At 37.7% G+C, this 18,924-nt stretch overlaps 1 protein-coding gene across 9 annotated transcripts in view; it reads right to left on the bottom strand.

Annotated features, from left to right (window-relative positions):
* Nucleotides 1-18,924, bottom strand: part of RUFY3 (RUN and FYVE domain containing 3) — an 83,075-nt gene that overhangs the window by 46,845 nt on the left and 17,306 nt on the right. For 2 of the 9 annotated variants that reach the window (XM_067736198.1, XM_067736203.1), the window contains exon 2: nt 5,160-5,213. The exons of the other annotated variants lie outside the window; for them this stretch is intronic. In XM_067736198.1, the coding sequence (XP_067592299.1) occupies nt 5,160-5,213 (54 nt within the window). The remainder of the gene's footprint in view (nt 1-5,159; nt 5,214-18,924) is intronic. 9 annotated transcript variants of the gene reach the window in all.

The following is an 18,924-nucleotide window of genomic DNA, read 5'->3' as shown; positions in this document are numbered from 1 at the left end:
GGATACAGAGGAGTCGAGAATAACCTAAAGTTTTTGCCCTGTGAGCCTCGAATACTGTGCTGAAAATGGAAATGAAAAAAACTGAATAACTGTTTTGGAAGTAAGGGGTAAAATCAGCTTGGCTTTGGATACAATAAAGGATACAATGATGTAGAAGCATTTGAAACATAATTTTCATCACATAGTTGTAAATACAAACTAAAGTTTGGGTTGGGATAATCACTAGCCAAGGGATAATAGTGCCAATGATTCGAAATAAGATGTTTCCATCAGAGGAGATGGTTTAAAGAGAAATAGACGGATGCAAGGTAACTGGCCTTTAAAGGGTGCCAACAGTTATAGGCTAGGAACAGAACACAACACACTGGCATTGCTGGAAGAGCTCTTTTGCTTATATCTTGGTAGCTAGAGCTGAAATGGATATACACCAGAGAGGCACTACGGGATACTGGACTATCTTTCAAATTAAAGGTCACAACCCCTTAGTCGGGTATAAAAATCGATTTAGTATGTCCTACAGTGTAAGGTTATACGTTGTTTCATGAAACTTTTGTTCTAGATATTTAGAAATAAATGATGTGTGTATGGAATTTTGATGAAAAAGTATTTTTGAGAGCCAACTAGGTTTGAACTTTGGTATAGTGGTTAACAGCACAAGCTCTGGAGCTAGTCTGTTGGACTTTGAACTCTACTTGAACTCTTCCCCTGGCTGTGTAACCCTAGGCAAGTTCCTTTTCTCTTTTCTTTCATTTTTTTTTGCACTTATTATTTTGAGACAATTATAGATTCACATACAGTTGTAAGAAATAGAGAGATATTGTGTACCCTTAACCTAGTTCCCCCAAAGGTAACATCTTGAAAAACTAGAGTAACTTATCACAACCAGGATATGACACTGAACTGTATCACAAGGATCCCTCACTTTGACCTTTTACAGCCCACAAGCACTTCCCTCCTGTCTCCTACCCCCTTATAACCCATAGCGACTACTAATCTGTTTTCCATTTCTGCAGTGCTGTCATTTCAAGAATGTTATATAAATGGAATCATACAGTATGTAACTTTTAAAATTGGCTTTTTTTCACTCAGCATAGCTCATGAGGGATCCATCTAGGTTATCAATAGTTCGTTCCTTTTTATTGCTGAGTGGTAATCCACTGGGGAAGTTTCTTAACTCTGTAGACCTTACTTCCTTCATCCATAAGATAATGATAGGGTTTTGAAGATTAAACAAGTTCATGTATGTTAATCATTTAGAAATGCTTGGGATGTACTAAGAATAAAAAATTGTGGGACTTCCCTGGTGGCACAGTGGTTAAGAATCTGCCTGCCAATTTAGGGGACACAGGTCAAGCCCTGGTCTGGGAAGATCCCACATGCCGCAGAGCAACTAAGCCCGTGTGCCACAACTACTGAGCCTGCGCTCTAGAGCCCATGAGCCTAGAGCCCATGCTCTGCAATAAGAAAAGCCACAGCAATGAGCAGCCTGTGCACTGTGACGAAGAGTAGCCCCTGCTCGCCACAGCTAGAGAAAGCCCACGCACAACAACAAAGGCCCAACACAGCCAAAAATAAATAAAAACAATTTTTTTAAAAAGAATAAAAAATTGTTAGCTATCAAAATTATTATGGTCCTCCATAAGTAAGTTTAAAATTTTTATTTAATTTAAAACAAACCTTCATTGAATGTCTATGTGATACAGTGCTAGATGCTAAGAAAATTTCTTAGATATGTTCCTTCCATTTTTCAGAACGGTGGACATCAAGTCTCAACTCACAAAATATATCAAGGAACCAGTAAGCCATCTTGATGAGGTATTATTTCATACAAGTTATATTATTTCCCTAATTCAAGTAATGTCCCAGCCACTCCAATGCTCAGAGAGATGAGTAATCTGGGCAACTGCAAGTTCACATAATCGGTTTAAAAGGTTTGTAGTAAGTACAGATAGGAATTCAATATTTATTGAGAAGCTAAAGGTAGTAAACCATGTGCTTTTATTATTTCATTTAATCTTCATAATTTTCTAGTGAGTTTCAAAACTTTTAGACCTAAATTAATAGCATATAATGAGATGAGATGTGAGATAATTGATCAATGTTGTAAGCATGATACGATTCCACCCTAAGAAGACATTTCATATTCTACCAGACAGGAGTTACAGACACATTGACTGTAAAACCAACCATCACTGTAAGAAATCAGTTCACCAGAAAAACCTTCAATCTTGCCAAAATCAAAACAAAATAAAAGAAAAACCAAACCCCAAAGCTAACAGTTCAAATCTGTGACCTCCTAGAGTTTGTTATTTTAAAAAGCAGATTTTCAGGAGGCTGGAAGCCAGTGTTAACACATTTCCTATTAAAAAGCTACCTCTTATGACACAACCATAACAACAGATAAGAAACAGAATTAAAACAGCTCAGCAGTGAAGGTCTCCTGACAAGATCTGAGCCTACATACATCAGCAGCTTTCTCCGGTTCGGACTGCAGGCTCCTCCCCAGACCCTGAGCTGCTCTGGGTATTACATGTGGATAATACTCCATAACTCATGTTCATTCTTGTTACAAGTACTCATTTACAAAAACTCTAAGTTATGTAAACAGTAAAATTCTAGCATTTCATATAACTGAAATGAGAAGAAATGTAGAAAATTGTATAAAAAAGACAAGGATGAAATGACTCAAAAAAAGTTAACAAGTAAAAGCCATTTTCCTTCCCCCTTCCTTCCCCTTCTGACTTTATTTTTTTAAGCTATATTCCAGAAAGACTTTTCTATAAGTAAGTTCTTGGCCAACATTACCATATACCACTTTACTGGTAATCTACTAAGATCATCAAAGTAACACAATTTACATCTTCTTACATGCACCCTTATGTTCATAGCAGCACTATTTACAATAGCCAAGACATGGAAACAACCTAAATGTCCATCAACAGATGAATGGATAAAGAAGATGTGGCACATATATACAATGGAATACTATTCAGCCATAAAAATGAACAAAATAATGCCATTTGCAGCAACATGGATGTAACTAGAGATTATCATACTAAGTGAAGTAAGTCAGAGAGAGAAAGACAAATACCATATGATATCACTTATATGTGTAATCTAAAATATGACACAAATGAACTTGTCTATGAAACAGAAACAGAATCAGGGACATAGAGAGCAGTCTGGTGGTTGCCAATGGGGAGGGGGTGTGGGGAGGAATGAACTGGGAGTTTGGGATTAGCGAATGCAAATGGGTATATATAGAATGGATAAACAACAAGGTCCTACCATATAGCACAGGGAACTATGTTCAATATCCTGTGATTAACCATAATGGAAAAGAATATGAAAAAGAATGTATATAAGTGTATAAGTGAGTCACTTCACTGTACAGCAGTAATTAATACAACATTGTAATTCAACTATACTATAATAAAAAAAATTCACACATCTTCCGGGGGTTTCCCTTTTTGATTTCACCTATGACAATCATTCACAAAAATTCCAGCAAAAAGAAATGAAAAGGAGGAGGCTGACTCTTAGAGTAGGCTTGATTCTTGCAGTAGTACCTTGCATCAAAGAAATAGAATTTTGCCAGGGCTAAGTCATAGGGAAGAAGTTTCTAAGAAGGGCACAGATTTGTTGGCCTATATGCAGCATTTTTCTTTAGTACGTAGTCTATTAAAGGAATCAAAACCTTAAACCTATCTAGTGCCTGGTAAATAATAATAATAATAATAATGATAATGGCAGCTAACATCAGTACTCACTGAATGAATCAACACTGTCCTCTTTTCTTTCTTGTCTATGAACTGTCAATCAACTAGACAATACTGATCTACCTTTTCATCAAAATACATGTAACTATATTAAAAGTAGAATCAAAGATGGAATAAAAAGATAGTTTGACTATAGGAAATGAGATGAAACTCAGGATAATTTACTCATTCAAAGTAAAGTGCTGAAGAAGAAACTATTGGGCATCACTGGAGAGAGAAAACTGCCTTAGTTTTTTGTCTGGTGTGACCAAATCTACGGAGGACAATACCGTCCTAAGTCTGATACGAATACCAAGAAGTTTAAGACAATCTCTGCTCTCAAGGATTTTACACTTTAACTAGGAATGTAAACACACAAGAATTAGAGAACAAGTAAAAAGCCTTAGGCTCCAAGTTCTGCAGGATTTGAATGAATGGAGAAATGAACTGGGCCAAAGCTGTCAGGGAGCACTTCACAGAGCTCTCATCTAGACTAAATGGGGATGTAGGGGGCACAGGGGGAGGGAGAAGGGAAGTAAATGCTCCGGGTGGGATGTCACAGGAACAATGCAGGAGAGGAGGCTGAGGTCAGCTCATGCAGTCAGTGAAAAGGCCAGTGTGGACAGAGTGGTGGGTGTGCGTGTGCTAGGAGAGCACACACTGAGGCTGGGAGACTTGTAGGTGCCCAGCCAAAGTGGGAGAATGTAAAATGATAAAGTGGAGCCAAACTTCAATTTTTCTATCTTTATTATAAAATGTGTAAATCACCTTGAGATCCCTAAAGTTAGGTGCCAATTATAGAAGAAATAATTATCGGTTTGGGGAACCTTCATGCATTTGAACATACGTGCTACTTTTCAAGGTAATTCCACCAGAAGGGAATGCTATTACATGACCAAGCTCAAAATGACTTAATGTTCTGGGAAATCTACAAATCAGAGCAACATTCCAGGTACTTGAAGTTCCTGGGATCTGTTTGTTTTTAAACTGCTTGTTCATGGTAATACATATAGATATATATATTTCTTTTCATGAATGATAAAAAATTTACATCTTCCTAACACATGAAAAAACAGCCATAGAAAAATGATATAATCTTGAAATAAAGTCCCCTTTGAACATATTAGTATCTTAAAGGAACAGCATAAACATATATTAATCCCACTTTACTTGGAACCAGAAAGATAAAGATTTTTAAATGCAAGACTCTGAAAACCTAATCCTGTGCGAAGTACCTGCATGGAAAATCTGGCGAATATGCTTACTGCTCCAGTTACAGTCATGGGAAATAAAACCTAAAGCAGACACTTCCTCTTATGGAAAACAATCAAAAGGTGGTTAGAAGATTAAAAAAAAAAAGAAAAGAAAAAGAAAACTGAAAGATGTTGGTGTGGCACGCACCTTCTGTATCATCGCGCATTTGCTCCACCAAATCTGTCAAATCCTCCCAAGAGTCTTTGCAAACAGCAAAAAGAAAGGAAAAGAAAGATAAAATGTCATGCAAGCCAAGAAAGAAAAGTGTTATTAAAAACAAGGTTTCAAAAGGGATAACTGAAAGGGAGATGCCTAGAACTCTTTGGGCTTAACTCAGAGATTAGCAGTGAAAAGCGCTGGGAACATACCCAAAGAGGAATGTGACACTAACCGAGCAGAAATATCAACTATGACTATTAAATAGGTCTCAAAGCTAAGATTAATAATTTCAAGGCTTCTAATTTCACAGATTTTCTATGGGATCTGTATATCCCATAAATAACAGACTTTATTTTCCCACTGAAAATCAAGATGAGACTCTGTATTCTAGTGTACACAACACTGACCTCATTCAGTATTTCTTTTGATCCCTTCAGTGAAGCTAAAAAAACATGTGGAATGTTTTTTAGACTCAGGCCAAATATCATGATGCAAAACTAGTGACTTTTCCTAAAACAACCAAAGAATACCCTAAATACCTTTCCCGAGCCTTCCACCCAAACAGCTCTCCTTCCCCCAAACAAAAATAAAGGAAAAGTTGCTGTTTTGAAGATAAATCACTTATAATTCAAAAAAGACAGATGTTTATTCAGTTAAAAGTATAGTACTCTCTCTCCCCTCTTACTATAAACTCAGTGTTCTTGTATACAGAATATTCCATGTGAGACAAAAGGACACAGATGTCACGATTACAAATATAATAGATACTTTATTATAGTGTCTTCTAATAGTGTCTTAAAGCTGTAAGATCATTATCTGTTCTGAAATGAATTTTGAGAACCTATAGAAATTTTTTTAAAAATGGATTAGGTTCATCCTTCAGTAACTCTGAAACCATGGTATTATACACAACTGCAATATTCATAATTAAACCCACCAAATCATGTGAATTTTATATGTGTAAATACGCAAATACAAATAAAGGTAAGTTCTCAGAGGATGAAGCATAACAGAAATGAGAAAATGGGCAAAGAATACTTTGCCCATGACAAGCCCTCTTTCTTGAAAAATTTATCATGGAAGCCAGCATAGGGTCTGAAGCAATAACTTGGAGTAATGATCCAGAAAAAGAATTTATCATTTGTCCTACTCACTAGTTCATTGTATCAACACTGTAATTAAACTGGTCAACTTTGGTTCTCACGTGGCATAGTGATTTTCAAGTGGAATGTAAGCATTCATTCTAATGTGAAATATATGTTCAGTTATCCTGTAAAGACGTGCAAAAAACCCCACAAATATATAAAAAGTTAAAATTTAAATTCAGAAAACAGGGAAGCAGATGGGGATCTAGTAAAGTGATATGTGATTAAAATGGAACTTTTTTGAAAACTACATATATAGAGATTATTGGTTAGGTCAGACACAAAGATAGGCAATATAAAAAGTAATATAAAAGGTAATATAAAAAGAATGCAAGTACCTATACCCTATTACACTTGTACCGTTCCCCAATTCAAAAGTTTAGAAATCAATGACTTAGAAAACCAAGCACAGGAGTACAGCTCAGAGAACCAGGATTAAATTCCTAACTTCTGTCAACATCCCAAGCAAGTCACTTTATAAACAGAGGTAGGAGAACATGATAGTTCAGAGAACAGACTCAGGAGCTGGAACACCCGGGCTCACGTCCCAGCTCCACCCCTTACTGTTTGTATGACCTTGGTCCAGGTACTTCATCTGTTTTTCCTCAGTCAGTTTCCTCATCTATAAACCATGGACAAGAGGATTACCTATCTTACAGCCCTGCTGCAAGGAGTAAAAAGAGCAAATACAGGTCCAAAATCTTTTAGCTGAATATTTTCTGGCCAAATGTATTCTGAAAGGCAGAATTTTATTTTTTTTAGAAAGGTAAAACGGCATATACTGAGGCCAACATGTAGAACCAGCAGGGCCTGAGACAGCACTTCACAAGCAAGCACATCAGCATTTCTGCAGGACACATATGGATATTCAGATTAAATAGGATAAAGACTATAAATAGCCTGAAGTAAATTCAGGTCATGTTTTAGCATCAAATGAGTTCAGGCAAATTTATGAAAAATGCTTTTGGCTTTAAGAGCTTTTTTTTGGATTTATGTCTAGAACACTTAGAAAGTATCTCATACAGAAAAAGCACAATATTATTATTTTACAATGAATTTGTGTTAAAAGACATCATATATATACATTTGCATATATGATTTTCAAGTATAATCCTCTGAAAATATACTATGCTACAGATTTATATTATGTAGGATTATAGATTCATAAGAATATTCTTTTAACGATCATGTTAGTTTGCCATACAGACTTGCCATGTGACCTTGTGAAAATCCGTAAGGTGACTTCCTATTTTATTCTTCATTTCTTTAACTAAAAACTACATTTGTCACCTAATAAAAGTCTACTCTATTAAAGCAAAATATAAAGAAACTCCAAGATTTGTGCAAAGAAGAGCTCAGGAAAGTGAATTTCTAGTTGGAAATGGGTGTGGGTACAAGGGATCTCTCTGATTTTCCCCTTGGCATGGGCCACCTAGAGCACTTTTCTGTTCCAACCAGACATATTTTGTTTTGTTTCTAAAACAACATTTAAAATTATGAGTGTCAGAGTGATGGAATCAATTTAAAAGAGCCCTCCTCCCCAGAAAGGTAAAAGGTATGTTTTCTCCTTTTAAAGTTGTTACCCACTTTACCTTGGCATGCTCACAGTTTTATTGTAATAAAGAATGGATACCATAATGCTCTTTTATAACCCCCAAAGAAGGATTTATAAAAGATTTTTAAAAATTGTGCTCTCTGGAATATGTTCAAATTATTAAAACAACAACAATAAAAACAAAAGTATGTAATACATGAATCAAAGAGGTGGGTGGCAGCATGACCAACTCTTCTCTTTCCCAGAACATTTCCTTTTTCTAGGGATAATACTTTGTTGACTTGAGCATGTTTTGCCTGGTCTAAAAAACTATATTACCTTTAATTTGTATCATAATACATATTCACAAATTGCAAAGAAGCATAATCTAAAGCCTTGCTGGTTGATACAAAAGATAGGTCTGGATTAAAATTTTGCTCTAGATAATGCATAGTGCAGAGCTGTAGCAATCAGAATTGTGCCAGATGTGCACTATATTAAAGTGAATGGTAAAGGGGAGCTTCCAAAGTTACTCTGGCTAAACAGACAGCCTCAGTTCACTCAAAACACTGACTCATAAGGAAAGGAGTGCATACCTTATAAATGCCAAGTGGATTGTCACAGGGTGTGGTGCCATGAGACCAATGCAATGTCAGGACCACCACTCCACTCTAAACGCTTGGATTTAAAGCAGTTAAAAATGCTGCTCCTAACAGACTCTATCATCTTATTTTTAAGATGCATATGAACAAAGACATCTTTTAAAGTCAAGAGATAAGAGACAGGCTGGAACTATACAAAGGCCCTGAATTAGGAAGCATAGGTTATTTGAGGTTCACTGAACCATTTCCCGGCTAAACATGGAGACTAATTTACTTAGCTCTGGAAATATTTAATTAGGTGGTACTGTAAAATAGTTGTTCTTACGGTACGTGGTGACTCAATGATGATGCAGTGTGGTCTGGTAAAAGAGGGCCTAGCTTTGACACTGGACCCTGCATAGCTACTTCTTTTTTCTCTCCATGAGGGAGAGCTGAAGCTCCATCCCTCCTGAGAAGCACTGGAATAGACTCAAAGTTCTTCTCCATTGTTTATGTACCCAGGCTTGTGAGATCTCTCTTCTCGATATGTTCTCTTCAGGAGTATTATTACTATAGACAAGGGAGTTGCAGTCAAGTTTAGAGACAAAAGCAACCAAGTTACACTGTCTCCTTGAGGCTAGGTGTCTTTGATTTAGAGTGTTACTTTTTAAAAGTTTACTAGAGTTTCTTGAGAGTTTCTTGAGGGGACAGCCTTCCTGAAGCCCCAACCACTGATCACAAATAACTCTGAAGGACTGTTGTGAAAGTGAATGTTAATTAATTTAAAGTACTTAGCAAATCACAGGTACTCAAGGTCAACTTTACATTTATAAGAAACCAATATGTGCCCTGTATTTTGATTTGGCTACAAACTGGAGTCCTCTAAGTATATTTGCCATAATTATTCAAAGGAAATAGAGGTAATGGGATTGGGAAAACAAACAAACAAACAAACAAAAAAACTAAACTAACTATTAAACACAGGGAAAGAACATAAGTCAATGTAAGTAGAACAAGGACAAATTTAGCAGCTGAGACACTGTTAAACAATAATATAATTAGGTTGGTAACCTAATAATAAATATTAGCAGAGGAACTGTCAAGCTAACTTAAAAAAAATGCTAAGAGGTCCTGCTATAATAAACCAGTAATTTAGGCCAAGGTCTATCTTCTCCTCAAAGTATAATAAAAAACAAAAATATCTGCAAAGAAATACAAATGGTCCTGGAAAAGGTAATATTAAGTTACTGTGGGGCTTCCCTGGTGGCGCAGTGGTTGAGAGTCCGCCTGCTGATGCAGCGGACACGGGCTCGTGCCCCGGTCCGGGAAGATCCCACGTGCCGTGGAGCAGTTGGGCCCGTAAGCCATGGCCGCTGAGCCTGCGCATCCGGAGCCTGTGCTCCGCAATGGGAGAGGCCACAACAGTGAGAGGCCCGCGTACCACCAAAAAAAAAAAAAAAAAAAAAAAAAAGTTACTGTGACACTGTGATTTATAATAAGAAATATATCTTTGGTTTTCATGCCCAGTCCCTGACAGAGGCCTCCTGAAACCGTATAAATTCCTAAGTGCTAAGAACAGTAGGAGCATCTTTTGTTCTAATCAGGTGACTCTGGGTGGCTCCTGAATGGGATCTGGTTCCCATCATTAGAAGCTTGGAATTATCAGCAACACTCTCCCACCTCTCTGAAGAGACGAGAGGGGCTGAAAATGGAGTTAAAAATTGGTCTTATCCATGTGAGGAAGGCTCCTTAAAATCCCAATAGTATGGGGTTTGAAAGCTTTCAGGTTGGTGAACACATTCACACACGGGGAGGGCGATGCATTCCAACTAGACAGGGACAGAAGCTCCTGCGCTCTGGGCCCTCCCAGACCTCACCCTACGTATCCCTTCATCTGGCTGTGCATCTGTTTCCTTTATCATATCTTCTAATAAACTGGCAAACGTTAAGTTAAGTGTTTCCCTGAGTTCTGTGAGCTCTTTAGCAAATAACTGAATATAAGAGAGAGGTCATGGGAATCTGTGATTTGTAGCCCAGCCAGAGAGAAGTGGTGGGTGACCTGGGGCCCTACAACTTGCATTTGGCAGCTGAAGTGTTATGGTTGTGGGCTGGGAGGGAACAGTCTTGAGGGTCTGAGCCTTTGATCTGTGGGATCTGATGTTATCTCCAGGTAGACAGAGTCAGAAAGGAGTTAAATTGTGGGACACCCAGCTGGTGTCATGGAATTGCTTGGTATTGGGAAAAATCCCACACATTTGGTGACAAGAAGTGTCGGAAGTGAAGTGTTCTGTGTGAAAGTAAAAGAGAGACACAAGAGGAGGAATGCAGGTTTTTCCAATACAGTTATCAACATTTGAGCCGTTTAATATTTGCTGAGCACGAACGGGGAGCACAGGGCTTTACTAAGGCAGTTAGGACAGTTAATCTGTACAGAAGAGACAAAGATGAAATATCCACAGACACTGCCCTTGAGGAGAACTATGTAACTATGACACAAGGTAAAAAGGGATTGGTATTAGATAAAACAGATTCCTAAGTCAGGTGAGCAGCTAGGTGACACAGGGCCTGACGGGGAGTGAGGGGATGAAAAAAAGGGGCCTCCACTGCATCAGGAGACCCTTTGCCCTCTTGCCTGAATGGCTGCAATGGCAGAAAATAACGTCTCTGACTAACTGGACCTCAACTGGGTAGCTGCTGCCCGTAAAAGAGGACACTGTGAAATTCTCAGATAACACAGAGTACATCTCATACATACCCTAAGTTTTACAGCTCTTGGAGAAAGAAAAAAGAAATTCCAGCAGCCTTTTCATTGTAGAAAGTAAACCATAGCAATCTTAGAGAAGTGTGAAATTTCTCACTGTACAATCAACAGTAAAACTCATTCTCTTCTGCTAGGACACTGTCACTAGCTCAAAGAACCCCCCCCAAAAAAAAACCAGATAAAACATTATCATGCAGTTTGCAGCTGCTGAATCAACTGTCCTAAAACCCCACAACTGTTTCCTTTGAAAGTTCAGATTTTAATAGTGTGGGAAACCACAACCAACTGCAGTGGCAAAAGATGAAAATGAGTTGCAAAGAAGCAGCCAATATGAAAATTCATGACACCATGGCATTAAATTTTTTTTTAATGTTTACTGCAGCTTGGAAATGTGTATAAAAAAAGTAAAATATATTACTTTTTTTTTTTATTACTATAAAAAAAGTAAAATATATTACTATTTGACCCAGAAATTCCACTTCTAAAAATGAAATTGTTCAAGTGAAAAGTGTTCAATTTATAAACATAATGATGTACCAAAACTGTTTGGGGTAGCCTAATTTTGAAATAACCTAAGTATCTATAATAAGGGAGTAAAGAAATCATGGCACATCCAAACAAGTGAAGACATTAAATGAGGCAGTAGAGATTTCTATTTACTGAAGTGGAGAGAAGAACGGCAGGTCACACAAGACAGGTATGTGATGACCTTACATGCATAAAATTGTGCGAGTTTGTAAACGAACCACATGTGTATATATTAAAAAAGAGAATCAGGTTGCTAGACCTTACCAGTGGTTACTGATAGGTGCTAGAATTTTAGGTGAATTCTACTGTTTTATATATTTTTACTTGTCTGTATTCTGTGACTCTTAAATGAGAGTATATTATACAACTTTAAAAATAAAGTCGTTTTCACTAAAATTCATATATATATATATAAAATTCTAAATATATTTTTCTAAGAGAACCCCAGTATTTTCAATATGCTGGTATAATATTTTTTTATTGGGGGAAATTTAATTATGATGAAAAATAAATACTTAGGGGTCATTTGACAATAAGTATGTTTCACTGTCCCTCTACACATGTGTTTCTAAGCTCATCAAATTCAGCTATTTGTTCTCTGGCAAAGTTCAAATACAAAAAAACTGCAAGGGAATGAATTTTAGTATTTACTTCCCTGTACTCAAAAGTACTTCATAGCAGTCCCAGTGGGGTTAGAACAACAGCAAAGGAAAATCATGCCCCATTATACTCTCCACCTTCCCAAAAAAGGGGCACAACCAACAAACCCAAAATAATACAGAACCACACTGAAGCACAGAGAATACTGTGGGCGCTCTCAAGTGACAGCCTTGCTCTCTTCCTAGCCAGGTCTCACAGGTACCCAGGCTTGGGAATCCAACAGCTTGAATTCCAATCTGAGATCCATCACTGAGTATTAGTTATCTAATCTGGTACAGCATGTACCTCTGGAAAATGACAAAGATGTCCATGATTAGCTTAGGACAAATAACCTTCTGGCACTAGGCGCTGATAACCCAAAGAAGAGTTAATGTGAACTACACTAAGAAAGTCACAAATTAAAGTAAAAGTTCCGTTCAAAAACGGTCCAGAAAAAGCTCACCAATAAAGAGGAAAGACAGTAGTAAGGCACTGTGATTAATGACAGGGCACTAAAGCAGACTCCAGTGACAGGAGTACTAGGGAGTTGGGAAGAAATTGAAAGCAGACCTGAAATCAGAAGGAGAAAGCTGATTTCAGGGAGAGCACATTACAGTCAGCTCAGAGGAAACATGTAGCTCTTCTATGGTTTCATTACAGATTGAGGTACAAATGGAACTCTGCTGATACTTCTCTCCCAGATTTAGGACTTTATAAAATCTCAGAGGCAAGTGGGTAAAACTTACCTTGGAAAGGTGACTAGCCAGACTATTCCCAGAGCAGAACAACAAGAAGGGATGCACCTTGTCCAAAGAACTTTGTCTGGTAGGCTTCTGAGATGGTAGTAAAAGCTATAACCTCTTCACTTTGAGAAGTTCACGAAGACTGCCTTGTGCACACGTAATCACAACTCGAGAGAACCTGACTATGAGGCTAACCGGGTTGGTGGCAACAGATATTCCAATAATCTCACTGAGGGCAGATTACAAAAGGAGGAGTGCCAGAGCGAAAGCAAAGAACAACACGATTCTGTAAAACAGAGAATCTAACAACTCAGGTTTTATTTTCTGAACACAGGAAAGGAATAAATCAAATGCTGTACTAAATGCACCTAAGTCTAAGTGCTGTGGGTCACCCTTGTGCACAGCATGCAGCATTTAGACAGCTCTGAAAACAAAGCATGCCAAAAAATAAACCCTGACCTGTGACCTGGAAAAACTCAAGATGTTTACTAGAAATATTAAAAAATTATAGTGGAAATTGAATCTAAAGCAGTAGCTCCACTTTTTTTTTTTTTTTTCCGGTACGAGGGCCTCTCACTGTTGTGGCCTTTCCCGTAGCGGAGCACAGGCTCCAGACCCGCAGGCTCAGCGGCCATGGGTCACGGGCCCAGCCGCTCCACGGCATGTGGGATCTTCCCGGACCAGGGCACGAACCCGTGTCCCCTGCATCGGCAGGCGGACTCTCAACCACTGCGCCACCAGGGAAGCCCTAAACTTCCATTTTTGAAATAAGATACAATGAGTCTATAATATGAGATAAATGATTTTTAAAAATTTAAAATACCCAGAAACGTAAGTTATGTGTAATGGAGGGAAGGTATTCCAATAATCTTTTCATAAACTTTTCTTTTAAGAATGATTATTTTCTGGGGTTATGAGGCATTAATGAGTTCACCTAAAGTGTGGTAGATAGCTACAATAAACAGTACACAGTAATATAAGGCCTTCTGAAGGATGCAAAAGTTTTACCCTAAAGAACTTTCTGTATAATCTCATAAAGTATGAATCACATAGGTTAAAATAAATCACTGGAGAATGATTTAAAGTGCATTCAATCAAGTGACACAGACAGTATCCAACGATTCAGGAGATGAAGGATATTGGACTTGTTGGAAAAGGTTCATTGATGAACCCTTTCCTAATTTAATGTCAGCACGGAGAATCTAAAGCGGGAATAGTATAACAACAAGAATAATCAGGGTTTTGGCAAAGTGCAGAATCACAGCCTAATTGAAATAGGTAAGCATTGAAAAGGAGTTTGAAAAAACATTTGATAAGTAAAATTACCCAAAAGAAGGGCATGGGAATAGTTAGCTAAAGAATAAGGATTCAACGTCGTTACTGTTTCAGACAATCCATAATCATGAACATTACTGCTACCACAATCAGCTTTCCACGTCATTTTGCACATCTACTTGAGAAACATTTTAAATTTAGCACATAAAGGTGCTGCCTGCCCACCAGGTCAGTTTCAGCAGTGTGCCATTTTTACTGTTTCGCAGCATCTGCACAACTATGTAAATATTTTTATGGGCTTTATAAAAACGGGTGGAAAGAGGAAAAAAAACCCCAAGTGGATAAAATGCTAAGGTATCCAATTTAATTGATGGCAATCAGCAAGCCTGCCCCAATTGGCATGCTTTTGGCCTCATTTGGATGCTCACTGACTGGACATAAGTTGGTCAATGCCACATTCAATTGTGTACAAAACTACTGGAAATATGTCACCAGAGACTGGGAGGAAGATGTTCTTTATGACACACAGGTCTATTGTTGAATTGCGGTGTAGGTGAGCTGCATGTGGGTTGGATGGAGGCTCCAACACTTACTACATCTCTGAATCTGTCAATTTGTAAAATGGGGATAACAGTACCTAGGCTCAAAGGGTTTTTGTAAGGATTAAATGAGATAATACATATATATTACTTAGAGGAAACAGTTCCTGGCGCAAAGTAGCTGCTCAATAAAACATAGCATCTCTTCTTGCTACACCACCACCACCACTACCACCTTTTCAGGAATATTCTACATTCAATATAAAGGCTGCCTGAAACAGGCTCTTGTACAAGAATGAAAAGTTTACTTTCTTGAAGACTCATTTGGCAATTTTATAAAGAATGAATCAGTATAGGAAGAGAAATGGTTTGGAGAAAAGCTAAAAGTAGGTGTAGGAATCTGGATGTGACATAATTAGATCCTGGTAGTTGCGGAAACTAAAATGAAAGACAAAATTAAGCTTCTGTTGTGGAACGGAGCACATAAATCCCTCTTTTATGGCCTAACACATACAGCACTATTTGTTTAATCATAGCAGAAAACTACAATAGCCAGATGCTTTAAATCTGGTTTATATAATTTCATACATATATATTTCATACATTGGCTCTGTACCATGGTACTGCAGTGATTGCCATTTTACTTGTTGAACTACCCTACTTCCCACTTGTCAATAAGCTCAGAAAATACGGAGGAGCGGGCTTATTCACTGTGCTGTACCTCAGGACCTAGCATAGTGTGGAGCATAAATTCTGATCTTATGATAAAAACTGTGTTTTTTAAACACTGCTTTTTTTCTTTGGGGGTTCTAACAGACCCTAAGGATTTTTCCCCTAGGAAAAAAAAAGCACAAATGTAAAATTTTACATATAATTTTTTGAATCATGGTTTCCAGATTTAGAAGCCCTGCACTAGACTGTAGTGAATTCATGCTATGAAGTTTCTTGGTAAACAGCCATTTGGCTTCCCCTGACAAAATGCCCACTGGGACAGGCACTTTTTTCATTAAAACATATGCAGGTCCCAAGCAGAATGGGGTTTTACTAGTGTGCAGTGATATTAATGAGTAAGAGTACGTTAGTAAATGTCAATGGAGTTATCTCAGCACCAGACACTTTCCACAGTCACCAGATAACAAACATTTTCCATTTCATCTTCAGGGGATTTTTCCTTGCTTGTTATATCAGTAGTATATTCCCTACTGAATGGAAAAACCTGATCCCAAATCTACACCCATACTGTCCTTTGGGAAGTGTGGTCACTCTAAGTGTTACCTGGCTTTGAATTCCATGTCCAGTTCCTAAGGAACAGGATTGTCCTTTAGCAACTAAGTAGTTCACACTTGTTTTACAGCAGCCTCTGACATCTTTGTTTCATCTCTTTTCTCTCTTTTCCTTGACTGTGAATTCATTGAGGGCAAGGGCCACCTATTTCTTAGTCTCTAGAAGTGGACTTTGCATGAAGGGATGCCCAATAAATATTTCTGACCAACTGACAGACCAAAACACACTCCTTGCATGTGGTGCAGTATCATTACTACACTCACAGATGTTACATATAAGCTATCTCTTTATACATTACAGTATAAGTGCCAGATAGTCTAATGAACACTAAAGCAAAATGCAACTACCAGGGGAAAACTGCAGAGTTACGCAGTAACAGCACGTCTGAAGTCGGCCATCACATACAGTTCTCTCTAGTAACACTAAAATCAAAGACTTGAGCAGAGATTCTCTCCTCAATGTGCCTGCTCAATGTATCATTTCTTCGTAGTCTGCCTCTTATTATCTGTATTTGAGAAGGAAATTTTCTAAGTCAAAAAAATAATTCAAAGCTTATAGCTGTCTTTATAACCAAACGGTATATTATAACTGTACTAAACCGATCATCTGCGTTTCACCTCTCAATGTCAGATTCCTCTTCTTTAAAAGAAGGTTAATAGGAAAAGAAGTATTTCTTGATAACTGCGTTTTATTTTTAACCGATTATTTTCTCGTTTATATGAATTTAAGCTACTAACCTTTAGTCTGTCTGGTAAACAACTAGTTTAGACTACTCCAGAAAGTTAGATATAAAAACAGAAATACACACTAAAACGGCAATAGATTTAAGAATGGGGCTTAAACTGTTGCAGCTCAAACCACTGCTCCATGAATAACTATTACACAAATAACTAAATTTATAGGGCACTTTACATTAAGTATCTCATTTAATCCTCCTAACCTACTATCTGGTAGGTACCAGTCCTAACTACTTGTTATACCCGAGCTTGGCCAGCTCACTATGTACTGTCTGAAACGTCCCCTCCAACCCCTACCGGCCACGGTGTCAGCCTGGTGGTGGTCTAGTTATCACGCAAGGTTGAGCCCAGCCCAAGTGTCACTTACTGGATGAAGCCTTTGCTGAACCTTCTCCTTACAATTAAAGGTTTGGAGATTTGCTCCAGGTTTTTCAAAAAAAAGTGTATTAAAAGAAGTGAGAGAAAGATCACCTCCTTGACCACCAATAAGCACTGAAATAATTAAGTGAGTTTTTATTCCCTCGTATTTAAGAGTTAAGCTAGGCAGAAATTCTAGGTCCAGGCCTACACTTTGGACAGCACAGTGAAGGAAGGAACTGTTTTCAGAAAACAAAAGTTGGAAACCGCAATGCTTGTAGTGCTGAGGCCACAAAGTTAGTCTACATTATCCTCTTAAGAGGATACATTATGCTTTTGCCCCCTTTCTCTTGTGGGAGTCAGAGGGCCCCAATGCAGGATTTGCGCGGTCAGATGTCTGAAGTATTCTATGAATACTCCTGTGCCTGGGCACCAGGTGCTCCATTTTGTCAACACAGTAAGATTCCCATTATCACTGGCCTGGTGATCACCACTTAAAGGTTAGTAGCTAAATTAAACTTAACAATTGTCACTAGCATCAATATTAAAGCAGACATTTCTTTGGTTCAAATGACTGTTTAGACATCCAGAGTTAGCCAGTGGAGCAAGGAAACAAAATCCCTGTATTTTATTTACCTGGTTTCCTAGATCACTAAACCTATAGATGTTTTCCTGGGTCTGGACTTTCTTTTATTACTTCTAGTGCTAATCATTTGAAATTGTTTCTTCTTTTACCGAATTTAAGGCAGAATTCCAAAATGCATTTGTTAGCATTTCTCTATTTTCCTCCACACCCTCCAGAGTTGACTCTAAGGTGTTGGGAACTTCCTATTTGTCTGTTTCCCTTAATCTAAGGATGTGCCACTTAAGCTTAGGTTGCAGCCCTCATACATTTTCCATCACAGAGTTCTCCATACTGAATTTAAACAGTACCACTACAAATGCTTATGTGAACCAAACAGCTCACTTTTGTTCACTCACAGGAATCTTGCTCAAAAAACAAATATGTATTCAAATTATTAAATTTGTTAAAAGTTATTTTGAGACACTGACACATTAAATTTTATAATTAAGGGAATATTTGATATCACATGACTCTCAAAATGAATATATTTTAAAACAAAATATGCAAATTGAGGCATTTGCTAAAAGACTTCTTGGTAGCCTTCTAAAAATGTATTTTTCTTCCCTAAAGATTTTTAAAGCTTTGGAGGCTGTTCTTAACAGTACTGGCATTGTATGCAGTTCTAGCTGATGTCCTCTAACCCCTGTGTACATTCTGAAACTTAGAGCCAAAGGAAGCTGTCCAGCTGACAAATCAATTGTTAAAAGATGCAAAGGGCCTTAAAAACTACTTAAACATTGCCCTTAAAGACACACCCAAATGAATGCTTTGTGTTGTGATGTTAACCCTCTCTAAAAGTGTCTAACTGGGAAAATAAAATCCTTTTCAGACACAAAGAGTGAAATCTGAGTCATGATAAGATTGCAATGACACTAGGTCAAGGGAAAGGAATCACTTTTCCTAACCCAATTGCTAAGTGCAATTCACCTTGTGCCCTCTATCCTGCAGTATGTCTAAATATTAGGCAGATTTTATGAAGAATTTATTCTCATACGTGAGCATTTC

This window comes from Pseudorca crassidens, chromosome 4 (assembly GCF_039906515.1).
Source record: "Pseudorca crassidens isolate mPseCra1 chromosome 4, mPseCra1.hap1, whole genome shotgun sequence".
NCBI classification, from domain to species: Eukaryota; Metazoa; Chordata; class Mammalia; order Artiodactyla; family Delphinidae; genus Pseudorca; species Pseudorca crassidens.
This window is presented reverse-complemented; position numbering and strand designations above follow the sequence as displayed.